This window comes from Canis lupus, chromosome 27 (assembly GCF_011100685.1).
Source record: "Canis lupus familiaris isolate Mischka breed German Shepherd chromosome 27, alternate assembly UU_Cfam_GSD_1.0, whole genome shotgun sequence".
NCBI classification, from domain to species: Eukaryota; Metazoa; Chordata; class Mammalia; order Carnivora; family Canidae; genus Canis; species Canis lupus.
In genome coordinates this window covers 1,432,095-1,447,215 of record NC_049248.1, presented here as the reverse complement: position 1 = coordinate 1,447,215, position 15,121 = coordinate 1,432,095, and the positions used below count along the sequence as shown (strand labels likewise).

The following is a 15,121-nucleotide window of genomic DNA, read 5'->3' as shown; positions in this document are numbered from 1 at the left end:
CTTCCCTTCCCTAAACCTCACTTTCCTATAAACTGAAGGGAACATTTAGAGCTAGGTAATATCTAAAGTCTCATCCAGTGCCTACCTTATTTGAAATGGCATCTAGATTTCTTTTTACCCAACTGTATTAAAAAGGAGTCCTAGGGTAGAGAGGTCTCTCATACATGACAGTCAAACATATGGTAAGTCATGGGCTTTCTATTTGGATCTTGCATGTTTCTGAAATGAGTCTCTTCTCACCCACCCATCTTGTCTTCACCCAGAAGAAAAGAACCTTGGAAAATTTCCATCCAATAACATTACCCATATAAGCACTAAAAGTTTTTCCTGGGCTAGGGGACTCATACGTGGTGTTGCATCACCTGATGCCACACCCTCACTAACTGCAGATTCTGTGGCTGTAGAGGATTAGTGATTTTCTCACCATTCAAGGAGTTCTGTTCTTCAAGGAGAATGGAACCAGGACCAATGCTATAATGGCCACTCTGAAGAACAAGGGTTACCAAAAATAAAACTCACTGTTGTGCCATATTAAAAGGGTAAGAGAAGGTGAAGAGGAAGAGCTCTCTTAAGCGAAACTTCCGTTTACATTTTTAAAATAATAATAAAATAATGTTTCTCTAAGCCACTACATCGGGTTCCAAGCTAGAAAATTCCTGCCACCATGGAAATGCAGCCCATTGCTGCCTTGGGGAGGGAGTAGAGATTGACCAGACAGATTGGCACCAGTGGAATTAGATGGTTTATATCCCCAGTCAGCCTGCTGGGGTAGGAACATCAGGATTGCTGGAAGGGGAAGTGACATCTCGGTCTACCTGCAGTCTATTTTCAAATCACATTTAAACTTAATTGGTGGATTCCACAGTTATGCTCCTCATTCCTGGTGTCTGCAGTGCGACTTTGAATCTTAGTACCTGATTCTGGTAATAGTCCTCTATTTCAAGCTCCCTATTTCAGATACCATCCTAGATGGAACCAACTTAGGACCCAGTGTATACTACAAGAAATGGGGCAGTCTTCCACTCCATCTAGGACTTCATGAGGCAACAAAAACATCCTTCCTACAAACAAGCTGGACCCTAAGTTTGGGGATGAAACCTCTTAGAATTGGTGGGTGGAGAAAAAAGCAAAATAAAATACCTTCATGAAAGCTTCTCTTTTTATGGCTAGTAGCAGACGCAAATGGAAAAGCTTACACAGCTTTTCTGAGGGCACAGAGATGAGGGTAGGAAAGGATTCAATGGTCAGTATTTTCAGGAAGTAAGCTCCATCAGTAAACTCACCCTAGACAAGCAGCAGGCATGACGGTCAAGGAAATCCCCAAACTTGGCCATGGCAGTGCCAGTGCCCCAACCTACTCACAGCAGTACTGCTGCCCCCCACTAACAGAAGCTGCTAAGCCTCTCCTCCTCCCAAGCAGCACACAGTCTTGGGACCGGGTGTTTTGAAAACTAATGTTCTTCTCTCCCCTTTCCTCCCCACCCTCAATGCCTTGTTCTGCATCCCTTTGACTCTTGTAGTGAGCATGCCCACAAGCGAGACCGAGTCTGTCAACACCGAAAACGTGGCTGGAGGTGACATCGAGGGAGAGAACTGCGGGGCCAGACTGGCGTGAGTAGGCACAGAGAGCCCAGGGAATGGGGCTTTTCCAGGGGTGCGGGCCGGGATGCTGTGTCTTGACGTCAGAGTAGGTTGGCCCATCATGAGTGTGGCAGAGGTCAGAGAAACAGAAAGCTCAAGCAGTGACTTGTGTGGGAAAAGAGGGCCCTGGGTTGAGTATAGCTCGTAAGCAAGGGGAGGAGTCTTAACACTGAGACCAGTCTCCAGTTCTGTACTCCAGTGAGGATCTGACTCAGGATTTTGAACCCTTGTCCGTTACATCAGAGAAAAAGACAGGACAGGGGTAGGGGACAGAGAGGGGAGGTTGGGAGTGGCTCCAAAGTCTGTTTCTTCCCAGCCCATCTCACCCACTGTCACATGAGGCACCTTTGTGAGGGTCCCTGGGTCCTGCTAACCACCTTTTCCATTCTGGTAAATGTGACCTGAAGAAGAGTAAACAGGTAAGAAAATACCTTGGGATATAATCAACATGTTAGTTCTTTTCTGCAACTCTAGTTACATACCTAGTGAAGGGAAACAGAGATGCCTCAGGAGCAAATTGAGTCAATTCAAAATTCACCTGTGCTTAGTCTGGAACATGGCCAACCTCCTCCAAAAGAAGCTCCAGCCTAGATGCCCACAGCTTCTCTTCCGCTGGGCCAGACCCCAGGCCTCAGGCTTCAGGGAGCTGACTGGCCCAGGACTGAGCTACATGCACAGAGGAACAGTTCACATTTGAACTATCACAATCACCCATTTTTTATCTTAAAAAATGAAACCAGTCGTCCCTGGGAAACGTTCCCCAACCAAAAAAATGGTGGGGACAAAATAGTTTAATTGCTAAAATAAGCAAACTGCTAGTTCTATTACCAGCATCTCAGCAGAGTCCAAAGATTAAAGTCAGATTCTGTCAGGGATTTACATTGACCTCGGGTTTGAGGCCTCCTGGAGCATTCAGGGACTGCTTTGGGACGTGGAGCCTGCTTTTTCTATTGGCTTGGTGGTGCAAGAACTGTAAACTCACGCCAGTCACTGAAAGGCACTGCATACAGAAAGCTCTAAGTAGGACCAGTCCCAAATAAAATTAGTTTTTAAATCGCTCCATCAGTGGAACAGCATCTTATTTTACCCTTCTTCCCCAAAATGACTCAATAGTCTGAGCAAACCCCAACCCTTTTAAAAAGATTCTCTGTAGGTAGGTCTGAACACAAACCTTGCCAGCTTTGAGAATGGTCTCCAGAAAGGGGAAGGAAAAACAAGGCTTAGGAACAGACCAGCCCTTACAATTTCTATTGCCAGGGTACACGGGGATTTCAGTATCATTCATTCTGACAGTGGCACCAGGGAGTCTGCACTGCAGATTTCTCGGCATCATTGGGAAACAATTATTGTCAAAATGTTGTTAAAATACAGGGCTAATTACATTTTTAAACAGCAGTCCAAGCCTTTTTCTCTTCTCCCTTTGGAACCATACGAAGCAAGCACTCAGGTTTTTGCAAATGGGCCCCTGCATACCTTCTAATTCTGTCAGTCCTTTCTGTGGTCTTGCCACCAAGAAGGGTTGTAGAAAAGATGGTGGAAGATCCTGCATACCCCAAGTTGCAAACCAGGAGGGACCAGGGAAATTCCTAGCCCTAGGAAGCCACTTGAAATTACATTTCAGGAGAACATGAAGATCTGTTGGAAGAAGAACATGATTATTCTCCAGCGAGGGAAGCTGGTACCTCTAGTATATCTGTCATTTCCTTGAGGACACATTCTGCAGACTGGAAGAACTCTATAGAAATGGTCCCTGTTAGTCTTATGAATATCCACATTCATGCATTTACTCTGGCATATAAAATGCCTAGACACAGTGCCAGGATTTTATCTGGTGTAGAAGTGACATTAAACAAGTAAATAAGTTGGGATGTCCAGGTGGCTCAGTGGTTGAGCGTCTGCTTTCAGCTCAGGGCATGATCCCAGGGTCCTGGGATCAAGTTCCACATTAGGCTTCCTGCGTGGAGCCTGCTTCTCCCTCTGCCTATGTCTCTGCCTCTGTGTGTGTGTGTCTCTCATAAATAAATAAAATATTTTAAAAATAAAAAAATAAACAAGTAAATAAGTCATAAAAATAGGGACAAGGGTTAAGAAGGAAAAGTAGCTATAATGTAGGGTCAGTAACAGGCTAGTTAGGAAATCATTGTTTTTAAAGATTTTATTTATTTATTCATGAGAGAAACAGAGAGAAAGACAGAGACACAGGTAGAGGGAGAAGCAGGTTCCCTGCAGGGAGCCCAATGCGGGACTCATCCCAGGACCCCAGGATCATGCTCTGAGCCAAAGGCAGACACTCAACCACTGAGCCACCCAGGTGCCTCAGGAAACAATATTTTGAAGAATTCAATTTAAGCTGAGAACTGAAGAGTGAACATACATTATTGAGGTGAAGAGCAAGGAAAAGTGTTCTAGTCCAAGGCAACAGTGTTTTAAACTCTTAGATGAAAGAACTGAGAGGCCAGTGCAGCAGGCCAGCACATGTGGGGGGCGTGGGAGAGATGAGGCTAGAGATGGAACATGGCCTGGTAGGCCCCTAATGATCTTTGTCTATATCACAAAACTATGAGAAATTACAAGAACATGGAGCTAGCTAGGGAGGTTAATCAGATTAGTTTTGCATTCTTGAAGGATTACTTGGATGTCAGGGAAAGAATGGATAGAAGCAAGGCCAACAGGGAACATAGCACAAAACAGTGCAGCAGCCTCGATAGCAATTACGGAGGTGTGAGATGATGCTGGCTCAGGCTAGAGTCACCCATGGAGATGAAGAAAGTGGCTAGGTTAATTGTGGATTCTGGAGCCACACCCTACAAGACTTGTTTGTGAGAGCTGGAGTCTTAGTGAAGGATAGGGGTGGGAAAGAGCTAGCATAGAGCACTTATTCCAGAAGTGAGGCCATGAAAGGGAGAGGGGAAAATAAGATGGTAGAAAAAGAGGCAGCAATGGCCAAGTGATGGCTTATTTCCCATCATAATAAACTCTGGGACAGTCTTCATAGTAGAGAAGTGACCAGTGAAGGAGGGGAGGGGGCTAAAGATGCCTGAATGGAAATGAGTGATTATAGCAAGACATTGCCTAAAAAGAGGGGGAGATGGACTTCAAAGACACAATTAGAGACACTAGATTTACACAGGATGAAGGAGTTCCTTATCTCTTGGACTAAATGGAAGATAGGAAAAGAGACCTGCCATCAGGAGTCCTGGGGTCAAGTCCCAAGTCAGCCACCAACTAGCCATGTGACCTCAACCAAAGCAGTTCCCATCTGAGTCTTGATCTCACCCTCTGACACAAAAGAGTTGGCTTGATTATTGGCTCAGGGTGCTCCTAGCAGAGGCCCACAACTCCTGGGAACTGCCTGAAGGGGCTACTACAGAAGGGGGCCACTTTCACGTCTTTTACATATTGGGACTCCATGTAAGATTTCATATGAATGAAATATTCTACAACCCAATAAATTGCAAACCATAGATCCAGGTGATATCTAAGGATCCTTTCCAGACTCTCAAATTGTACAGTTCTATAAAGAATATAGAATCAGAAATAGGCTCTGATACAGAGAGTCAATGATAGGAGTCATACCAAATTACCTGTCATCTCATCACAGAAAGTGGAGGTTAGGTGTCCTAGGAACCTGAAGAACAGTACACAAGATTCAAACTAGTGAGTCACCAAGAAGTCACTAAAAGATCACTGAGTAGTGCTGAAGCCACAGTGGAGCCTGACATCATAAATGTGAAGGCAGCCTCGCAAAATATTTGACATATTTTTTGGCAGGCTGCATAGCCCAGAAGCACTAAAAACAGACAGCGGTGTGAACCAGGGTGGCAATTTAGCTAGGCAGGCAAAGTAGAAGTCCCAGGCAGTGTGTTGAGGGCAACATTGATATGACAGTGGGACCAAACCAAGAACTAGAAGTTAAGCCTGAATGATGAGGAAGACCCATTGAGGGAAAAGATGGGGTTCAGAAGAAGAGCAGGAGGATGAATAGAGAAGGAGACTCTGGCCAGAATGTGGAGCAACTGACTTCAGCACCCAGTTGTTGAAGCAGTGCTCTGCGATGACAAGATCCATTACTCTCCAGTAATAACAGCTGTGGACAGTGCTGAAGTTGTGGTGTCAAGGAGGTTGAGTCAGATGTGTGTCAGCCTAGATGGTGACTGCAGTGCCATCTGACTTATGTTGGAGGCAAATTGGGACAATTCAGGGAGATACTGTTTCATATCACAGGTAGTAAACATATTGTGCTCATTACTCTAAGAAAGGGAGAAAAGCTGAAATATAAATAGGCCTCCAAGAAGTAAGTTAAGCGAATGAAAGGAGTTTGGGGGGTGTCTCTAATTTTGAACATTAATATCAACAAAGAAAATCATGGTTCCCCAGAAGATTTGTCTTGGAGACCTGGGCAGAGAAAGTATCTCGGGTTGAAGCAAATTTAGGTCCAACCCAGTAAGATTGCTCTGATGGTTGTAAGTGTGAGTTACTTTCTCTACCTCCTTGCTCTTCTTCAAGAAGCCTTCTAAAAACACGAAGTAGGAATTGTACCTCTCTAGAACAATAATGATAGAAAAAGCCAAGAAGATTTCTAAGCAAATTTGCATGCCCCATTGGGGTTTGGAGAAGCCAGTGCTTCTAGTCTTCTGAGGAGTCTGAAGTGGTTTAAAAAGCAGTAGGAGGAAGCATCTGCCACACATCAGCCAGCCCAGGGTGTGGAGTGGGGGGCCATGACACCAGGTCCCATGTGCTCCTCAGTTTGCTTACTCACACAGTGAGATGGACCAATGTTCCAAACTCTGAGCCAGTGGTTATTTCCCAAGAGGTGAGACTGCTGAACAATGGGGTCCCTCTGTTTTCATGAAGTGGGGTCCTACAGTTGACTCCCACCTCTATAAAGTAGTATGGAGGAATCCAGACACTTGGGCTTTACAGAGTTCTAACCTCAGCTCTCCATGAGCTGGGGTTTCCCTTGTCTCCAGACACTTGCCACTTGAGCAATACCCTCTCTTTCTTAAGTAGGGGTGCTTAAGTAATGTACTTAAAGGGGGATGAACATTTCTGACCTAGTGAACCTAAAATCATGCTCACAATCTCCTGAGATTAGCAACAACAACAAAATCAGTCTTCGAGTGTTGTGTCAAGGGTTATACATCAGGACTTGTAACTACATGGAAAAGAAAATTCTGCCCCATTTCCTCCTCTTTAGAATATGCCAGAATGCCAAGGAAGGTCCTATAACTCATGACTATGCTGGAACTAGGATCAGGACCTCATTTCCAAAAGCCATCTCAGTTCTGATCCCCCTCTATCCATGTCCCAGAGTCATTTCTCTGGGAGATATGATTTTAGATTTTGACAACCCACTTTTGCTTATGACCCACTTGGCCTGAGAGGAAAGAGGACATAGTCTGCATTAAAGGACACCCCAGAAAGGATCACTGAGACATTTCTGAGAGAAGGCCTAGGGCTGGGCAGGCTTTGTAGACAGAGTCACGAGACTAAAGGCCTCGGTCATCCACTTTGGTTCATGCCTAACAAGAAAGACAGTCAACTGTCTGAAAGTAAGCCTAGTGAAGACCCTAAAGGTCCCCAGGCTCAGCATGGCCCTGCTGGGGAAGAGAGGACCCCAATTTCCCATCAACCAATTAGCATCTGGAAAACATTTGTTTCCCCCATTAAACTGTAGCTCTAAATAAAAATGCTACTCTTGGCTCCTGCCCCCCCCCCCCCACACATGCTTTGTTAGCATGTGATTAAACACTCCAGCCCTAGCAGGCAGTCTTGGGGATAGGAAAAGCTTATTAGCTAACGGTTCAAAGCAGTAAAGGCACTTGGCTAGGATTCTCAGTGCCCCAGAGATATAATTATCTCATGCACGGTGGCTTTGCCACCTGTCACATCTTCTAGTTTAATTTTTTTTAATAAAAAATAATGAGAGGGGTTGTTTTCTTGCCATGTGACAAGAGCTCACTTTGTGCTGAGCTGGAACAACACAGGCTCACAGCAGTTGCCTCCTGAACTCCTGCTCCTGTTTTCACTCTGCATCTTTGTCTCCCTACTGGTGTCTCCATCACTTTCTTCATCTCTAACTTGCCTTATGCATCCCTCTGTGTGTCCATCTGAGCATGGGTGCTCCACCTGCAGTCTCTCCTGTTCACACCCTGAACATCAAAGCCTTTTCTGACACATTGCCTTCAATTGTTTTGTCTCAAGTACTTACATTCCCTACCCCTCCCCTTCTTCCCTCTCTCTCACCCCTTCTCTCTCTCTCTCTCTCTCTCTATCTCTCTCTCTCTCTCTCTCTCTCTCTATCTCTATCTCTCTCCTCTTTCTCTTCTCCCAGCCTCTTCCTCTTCCTAGTTTTCCCTGGACCCTCTGACATGAACTCAGCAGCCTCAGGGCCTCTCTGGAGCATCTACCTTTCCAGTGCACCTCTTTCCCCACGCCATGACCCTTTCAGTCACGCCTGCCCTGTGCTTTTGCCCAGAAGTCCTCCACATCTTCAAGGCTGCACATGACTGTCAGCTTCCTTTGTTTCTGTCAGGACCTGTGGCTGTTCATTTAGGCCCAGTTACAGCCTTCAGGCCAGGACTGTAGTGGCCTCTCAGTTCCAAGTTGGCTCCTTTTGCTTATCTTTACCTCATACCCCAGCATTGGCCAGGCTCCTGTTCGGACAGCAGTGGGGTCTGTGATGACATGTTCTTCCCTGTGGCCTTCCTCTCCTCCATGGCTCTTGTCAAAGTGTAGCTTTCCCAACACATGGCCTAACCTGACTTCATGGGACCTGCTGTGCAGATGCTGTGTGCCACATGGTGCCCTGCCTCTCTAGAGACCATTGGTTCCACTTAGAAAATAACAGATTTGTAGACTTGTCAGCTGGGCCTGCCCCTAGTTTCCATGTTCATACACATAAATACACCAAGAGATGCTCACAAATAGAGTTCTGTCTCCAGAGTTGTTCTGCTTCACACCACACATCTGTCCGGCACACATTTCTAGTCGCCTAGGGCCATCAAACTTCTCTGGGATTGCTGGACATCTTTTAAATGGAAGAATATGTGTATGTGTCACTTGATAATGTCTTGTTTTTCTCTTTCAGCCACCGGATTTCTAAATCAAAGTTCAGGTGAGTAAAATGCATGTTCTTTCTTACTGCACACTAGTTCTCTCCCAGGCTACACTTTTGGGTAGCCCAAGGTAACACCTTCTAAGGAGGAAACTGCTCTCTTTTGTATAACTACCAAGAAAAGGCTTTTAGATCAGATCCTGCATATAATTCAGGTGTTGTTATCTGTTGCATTTTCTTTGCTGGTCTTTTTGGAAAGCACCATCCCTAGGAGGTTGTGAGACCTACTGTGTCTTCCTTATAAGATGAAGTCCAGTTAAAATAAATATAATGTGGACACTTGCTACTGTTCTTGCCTACTTCATGTTTATGGAACACAGTAAGAAAGGAACATTAAGGATTATGGATAGCACATAGGATCATGACACTATTCTGCTTCTGCATCTTCCACGGGACCCATGGTCTTCAGCCTCTGGTCTACATTTCCAGCCTCACCTCCTGCACTCCCCTTCACATATTCTTTGTTCCAACCACATGGAACTTCTTGCAGTCACCAGAACGTTCCCTGTCCTCTCAGATATCAAGGCCTTTCCATGTAACCCTTCTTCTACCTGAATCATTGTGTCCACATGTCTTCATCTGGAGAATTCAGGTTTTTGTTAAGAACCTCAAATGTTACTGCACCTACACCTTCTGCGAACTCTACAGGAAAATTGCTCGCCTCCTTTCATTCCTTTAGTGCTTTTCTCATACCTCTGTCAGAGCACTTAGCATACTATACTCCAATTATTGCCTCACAGGCTTCAATAGTCTCTGCATGCCTCAGACAGATTCCTAGAGAACCTAGCTAAGTGCCTGTCCAGGGGCTGTCCATACATATATGTTGAATGGATTAATGAATGGATTTGTGAGTGGAGATGTGAATTTTCCCCCACAAAGCTTGTACGTGCCAAAAATGTTGGTTGTTTATATTTTGTAATTGATCTAATCTTGCTCCCTAGCCTCACCTACTGTGTAGCAGGAGCATAAATAACACTAAATTTTAGTCCAGCTGGGTAAATGGAACCCAATGCTATGTATTAAATAGTCCCTGAAGGTAAAATGTTCAGTCTCTCATATTTCCACTTCTTCAGCTTTTCTCCAGGATGGAGTCTGGATGCATGGGGACAGGGAACTTCAAGATCCTGGGAAGTCAACAGGGCTTGGTGAAGGGTGTTCTTGGAATCCTTCTGAGTCTTCTGCCTATCTCTACTGTTTGATAATTAGTCTGAGCTTCTCTCTGAACTGGTCCTTACTGGGATACAGCAGCCCATCTAGTTTGGATATGCACCCCTATAGTATCCGTGGCCCCCATATTTGCATTTAATATTGAAATCTCCACCTTAGCTGTCTGACCTCTAAGCTCTGTCAGTCAGTCCACTGACTTCAGCATTTCCACACCTCATCTGAGTGCATGGATACTTCCAGGACCTTCACACTTCATGAACAAGCTACAGGGAACACAGAGCACTGTGGTAGGCTCACCTACCTATCTGCCTCCTGCTACTGTATCTGTACCAGCCTGGATAGAGCTCTGAGCCAAAGGCTGACATTCTCCCAAGAGCCTACAGGTTCCACCCACCATATTACATTCAGTGGAGGCTACCCACTAGCCTCAGTGTCTCTGGGCCTCCCCCATTACTCTCTGGGTATTTCTAAAGCAACCCTCTGTAACCTCTGAGACTTGGCACCCAGGACTGAGAATTAAGTGAGCACTCTGGTGTCTGACTTTCACCTCTATTTCTGATACCTTCTTTCTCCCATAATTCAATGGAATTGAAAAATGTAGGCCTTTCTCCCCTTCCCCTTTCTCTCAAGCCAAAACCTCCTTAATTAAAAAATCTAGGGTCAAGTCTACCAGACCTACCCCTTATTACATGAAAAAGAATTCTAGAGGTATAAAAAATCCTTTCTCTCTTGATAATGCTCAGATTTTACTGCTTTATCTCTGGCATCTGGAGAAGTGGCTAATAGATAATGAGGACTGAACTAATATTTGCTGAATGAATGAATGAATGAATGAATGGTCTTGCCTCAGTAAGAGATAGGCTTACACCGACTCAAACAAAGTATCTAATTTGACAACCAAAGCTGAGAAAGCACTTTGTGTTCCTGACAGTTACAAAGCCTCCACACAAAAAGAGTAGAGGGATATAAAAATCCCTTTGAAAAAATTTCTAGGGATGCCTGGGTGGCTCAGTGGTTGATGGTATGCCTTCGGCTCAGGGCATGATCCTGGAGTCCTGGGATTGAGTCCCACATCGGGCTCCCTACATGGAGCCTGCATCTCCCTCTGCCTGTGTCTCTGCCTCTCTCTCTCTCTGTGTGTCTCTCATGAATAAATAAATAAATAAGTATTTTTTAAGAAAGAAAACCTTTCCAAAATATCGTTCTCATTATATGCAAATGAATGAATCATAAATGAACAAATGAATGAGTGAACAAATAGATGAACATGATCTGAAGGACTGGAAGAGAAACAATATCTTTATACACATTCTTTCTAGTGAGAGATTGCCCAGAAAATACTGGGAACATTCTTCTATCCAGTTGCTTATGGTATAATCCATGCTTTTGACAAAAGAGAAGAACAGCAGCCCCCCTAAACCTTGAGATTCTTTGCTAAGCTTCGAGACTCAGCCCCACCTGCTGTTTACTTAACCTCCTGTATTCCAGCCATTAGATCTCTGGGAAAGGTTTCTCCCTCTACTGCTACTATTCAAGATACAACAGAAATACAGAAAAAAGATTCTGTATTCCCAAAAGGCATACTACCAGTAGTATGGCACTATTATCCAACCCATTTTCAGATGAAGATACTGAGGCTGGGAGAGGCTGAGGGTCACTCCCATCTGGCTAAGTCAGAACCCATACATAGGTCCTGTATTGCTAATCACCATGCTAGCTTAGTGAAAGATTCTGCCCAAGAATACTAAACCCTGTTTCTGCTCAGCTATTATATCTTAGGCATAGGCCCATAGCTCTACAGCAGTGCTGTTGAATAGAAGTATAATTGAGCTGCATTAGCACTTTTTAAATTTTTCTAGTAGTAAGATTAAAAAGTAAAAAAAAAATAAACCAACAGGTGAAATTAATCTCAATTTATTTAACCAAATGCATCTAAAAAATGATCACTGCAGTATGTAAATATAAAAATTACTAATGAGATATTTTTTGTACTAAGTCTTTGAAATCCAATGTGTATTTTACACTTACTACATGTCTCAGTTTGGACTTGCCAATTTCAAGTGCTCAAGAGCCACATGTGGCTTATATCTACTATACCAGACAGTATGGCCCTAAAAGGTCTGAGCAGATAGCAAATGATGGCCCTCTAAGATGCTACATCCCACTGAGGGTGTATGTTTAAAAAATATCAAAGGCTGGCAATGGATTGAAAATTCCATAAAAATTATCAAAGTAGACCTAGAGCTGTTTCTGTCTGCTGCGAAGGTTTCCACTACAGATGCAAGAAGAATGTGTCCTCATACTTTCTGCCTGTCTGTGTCAGGCACAATTGAAAAGCATAGTAGCATAGAGGGAAAATGGAGAGAGAATTTTTGCAACTCATAAATAACCTTATAAGCAGTGAAGAGCCTGTTTTACTCTAGAAAAGATTCTAAAATTTGAGTTAAAAAAATTAAAGTATCTTGATCATTTTCTCAGTTTAACAATGACAAGATAATTTGAGTTTCCAGCCAGCCTATTTTGCAATACTGAATGATACAAAGTCACAGCTTATTTAAAAGAAATTCTAGAAGAGAGACTTTAGGGGAAATTCAGCAAATTATTTGACATAATATTAGGGCAGTATTAGGGTATTCTTTTAATAACCCAAGTCTCCACACGGAGGAATCAGTCACAATAAGGATTTTGCAACACGTGGGGCTCACTGTTAGGAATAGGATTTAAAGAGCTAAGAAATAAATGATTTAGAAAGTCTTGTGCAACTTGCAGGGATTAATCAGATAACCTGCTGGAGTTTCTAGATCTTGACTTTACAGAAGTGAACGCCGTAGGGTTCTAAAATTTGGGAGGATTGTCTTGCCCCATCTCCAGTGAAATGAGCAGCTGGGACAAGGCATATATCCAAATATGTCTACTCTCTGATAGTCCATTCTAAGTTACGTATAGTATATGAAAGAGTTTAATCATTTTTCCATGTTGCTTGTTCTCAGTTAAAGAAAAGATAGAAACTTCTTCTGGCCACTAGAAAGAGCTGAAAGTGTCCACTATTTTGATGTTGTCTGCTCTTCTAGATGCCTGTACAAAATTATGTGCCCAGCAAACTCTTTTAGGAGTGATGCCCTTTCTTCACCCTCACCTTCATCCCTGGGTCACAAGAGCTCCACAGCTCTCAAGCCTTGTCTTCAGCGAGAAGACAAGAAAATCTGCATAGAGTTTGTCTCTGCTGTTCTCCCAGCCTGTCAGTCAAATATGCCTACCATGTAAGATGGACTGCACTAAGTACTGTGGCTCTATATCAAAGTGCAAGACACAGTCCCGTCCCCTCAAGAGTCTTATGATCTCACTGGAGAGGCAAGAACCAAACAGTAAAACATAGCTGACAATCTGGGGAAATGGGAAGCCATTTCCTGTGTGTGACCTTTGTTGGCTTCTCCACCACTGGCTGGGAGGCCTTTTGTTGTGCTCCTATGGCACCTCTGCAAAGGCCATCATGGTGCTAAGTATACTCTTTGATTGCCCACATGACTGTTACGCAGAAAAAGGCTGTATCTATTGCATTGACTGACGAATATCTTGTACCTATCCCAGGATAGGTATTTGATAAATATTTCTTTAACGTACGCCTAAAATGAATAATGCAGAAATTCTGAGAAATGAGAAATGCAGGAATTCTGAGCCTGGAATGACTAGAAAAGTTTACCATGGAGAGGCTGGGACTTGAGCTTAGCCCTTAAGAATGGGCAGGACATAGAAAGGGGAGGTCCTACAGTTGTGGGGACAGTCCACGTAGGTGGAAAGGCAAGAGCAGGGTCCATAATTAGGAATTGGTAAGGTGGATCCCAGGGTGAGTTGAGCAGAAATTTCCCATGGGACTTCATCGATATAGAATTTTGAAGAAATAGATCAGGCACATTCATATCCACCCTTCTGTCCTATGTCTACATGTGGGAACTTCTATTTCTAAAGTAATAAATAACTTTTCTAGTTAATATGAAGGAAACGTGAATAACGAGCAAATTTTTCCTCCCTATTTTATCATTTAATTTCTATATCCTCCATGCATATGTAAACACACAAATAAATTTACACATTCTAATAAATCATTACATTTATTATACCGTAGGAAGAGTTGCCAGGAAACCAGTTGTCAAGCAAAGCTATATTTTGAAGAGTGGGAGGTGTATAATTATCTTTAAATACTTTCTCTGGATAGTAATTACCCCCACCCCCACCCAGCGCAAAAATGTGACTCCCCTGAATGGCTGTGCACAGGAACAGCACATTTGACAGCTACTACCCTGTCTCTGACAGCCACTCCTTCAGGGAGTCAGGCAGTTCCAGACCCATCGGACAGGCCTGGCCACGTGACACCCCAAGTCCCAAATTTGAGAAAAGAGTAGCTTAATCAAGTTCACAGTACTAACCTGACTCCAAGTCCGTTTCTACTTATTGTAAAAGAATGCACACTTGATTCCTTTGGACTCCAAATAACAATTATCCGTGATTCCTCTCACATAAGATTATATCTATTTAAAACACCCTTTGAAACTACAATGTAAGCTATTTAAAGTCAGATAGAGTTTGTCCTGAAATTTCATTTTTCAGGGAGAAAATAGTCATACAAAATTTCTCTATAGTATTAATAACCACAATGACAGGAAAGAAGCAGTGTCCTGCCCTGGCAAGATAGGACTCCTCACTACCAAGACCTGGCAAATTCCAGAGGAGGCTGAGGACTGCCTAGGACCCCTTGTCCCATCCTTTGCCCCTCTCTTCACCTTCCCCCATCCTCACTCTTACCCATGGTGGTATGTCTGGGGGAGGAAAACCTCCTATGCATTTGGAAACCTTAATTTTCTGACCCTGATACATTTCTTCTCTATGTAGTGAATTAGCCCCACATAGCAGGTAAGTGTCCCTGTCCCTGACAAGTTCCAGCTTCTCCATAGCATAGCACTCACTGGAGATGGCATTTGAGCACTTCAGTGAGTTAGGGTCAGATCAGAATATTATTTGATTAATTCTTTTTTCCCTCCCTGTTCTGCAAGCCAAAAGCTAAGTTCTCCCTGCTGTTCCAAGGAAACAGTTTTCTTCTTAGATGTACTGCTCACGTTTCTAATCTCATAATAGATGTTAACAAAGATTTGGTAACAGGATTTTCCACAGATAGTAGGTAGAAAATATAGATAAAGTCAA

The 15,121-nt window shown here is 43.6% G+C and overlaps 1 protein-coding gene across 39 annotated transcripts in view; it reads left to right on the top strand.

The window, feature by feature from the left end:
* The window catches only part of CACNA1C (calcium voltage-gated channel subunit alpha1 C), a 747,770-nt gene that overhangs the window by 588,154 nt on the left and 144,495 nt on the right, over window positions 1–15,121 (top strand). For all 39 annotated transcript variants that reach the window (XM_038576272.1, XM_038576273.1, XM_038576274.1 and 36 more), the window contains 2 exons: window positions 1,521–1,611; window positions 8,732–8,758. In XM_038576272.1, the coding sequence (XP_038432200.1) occupies window positions 1,521–1,611; window positions 8,732–8,758 (118 nt within the window). The remainder of the gene's footprint in view (window positions 1–1,520; window positions 1,612–8,731; window positions 8,759–15,121) is intronic.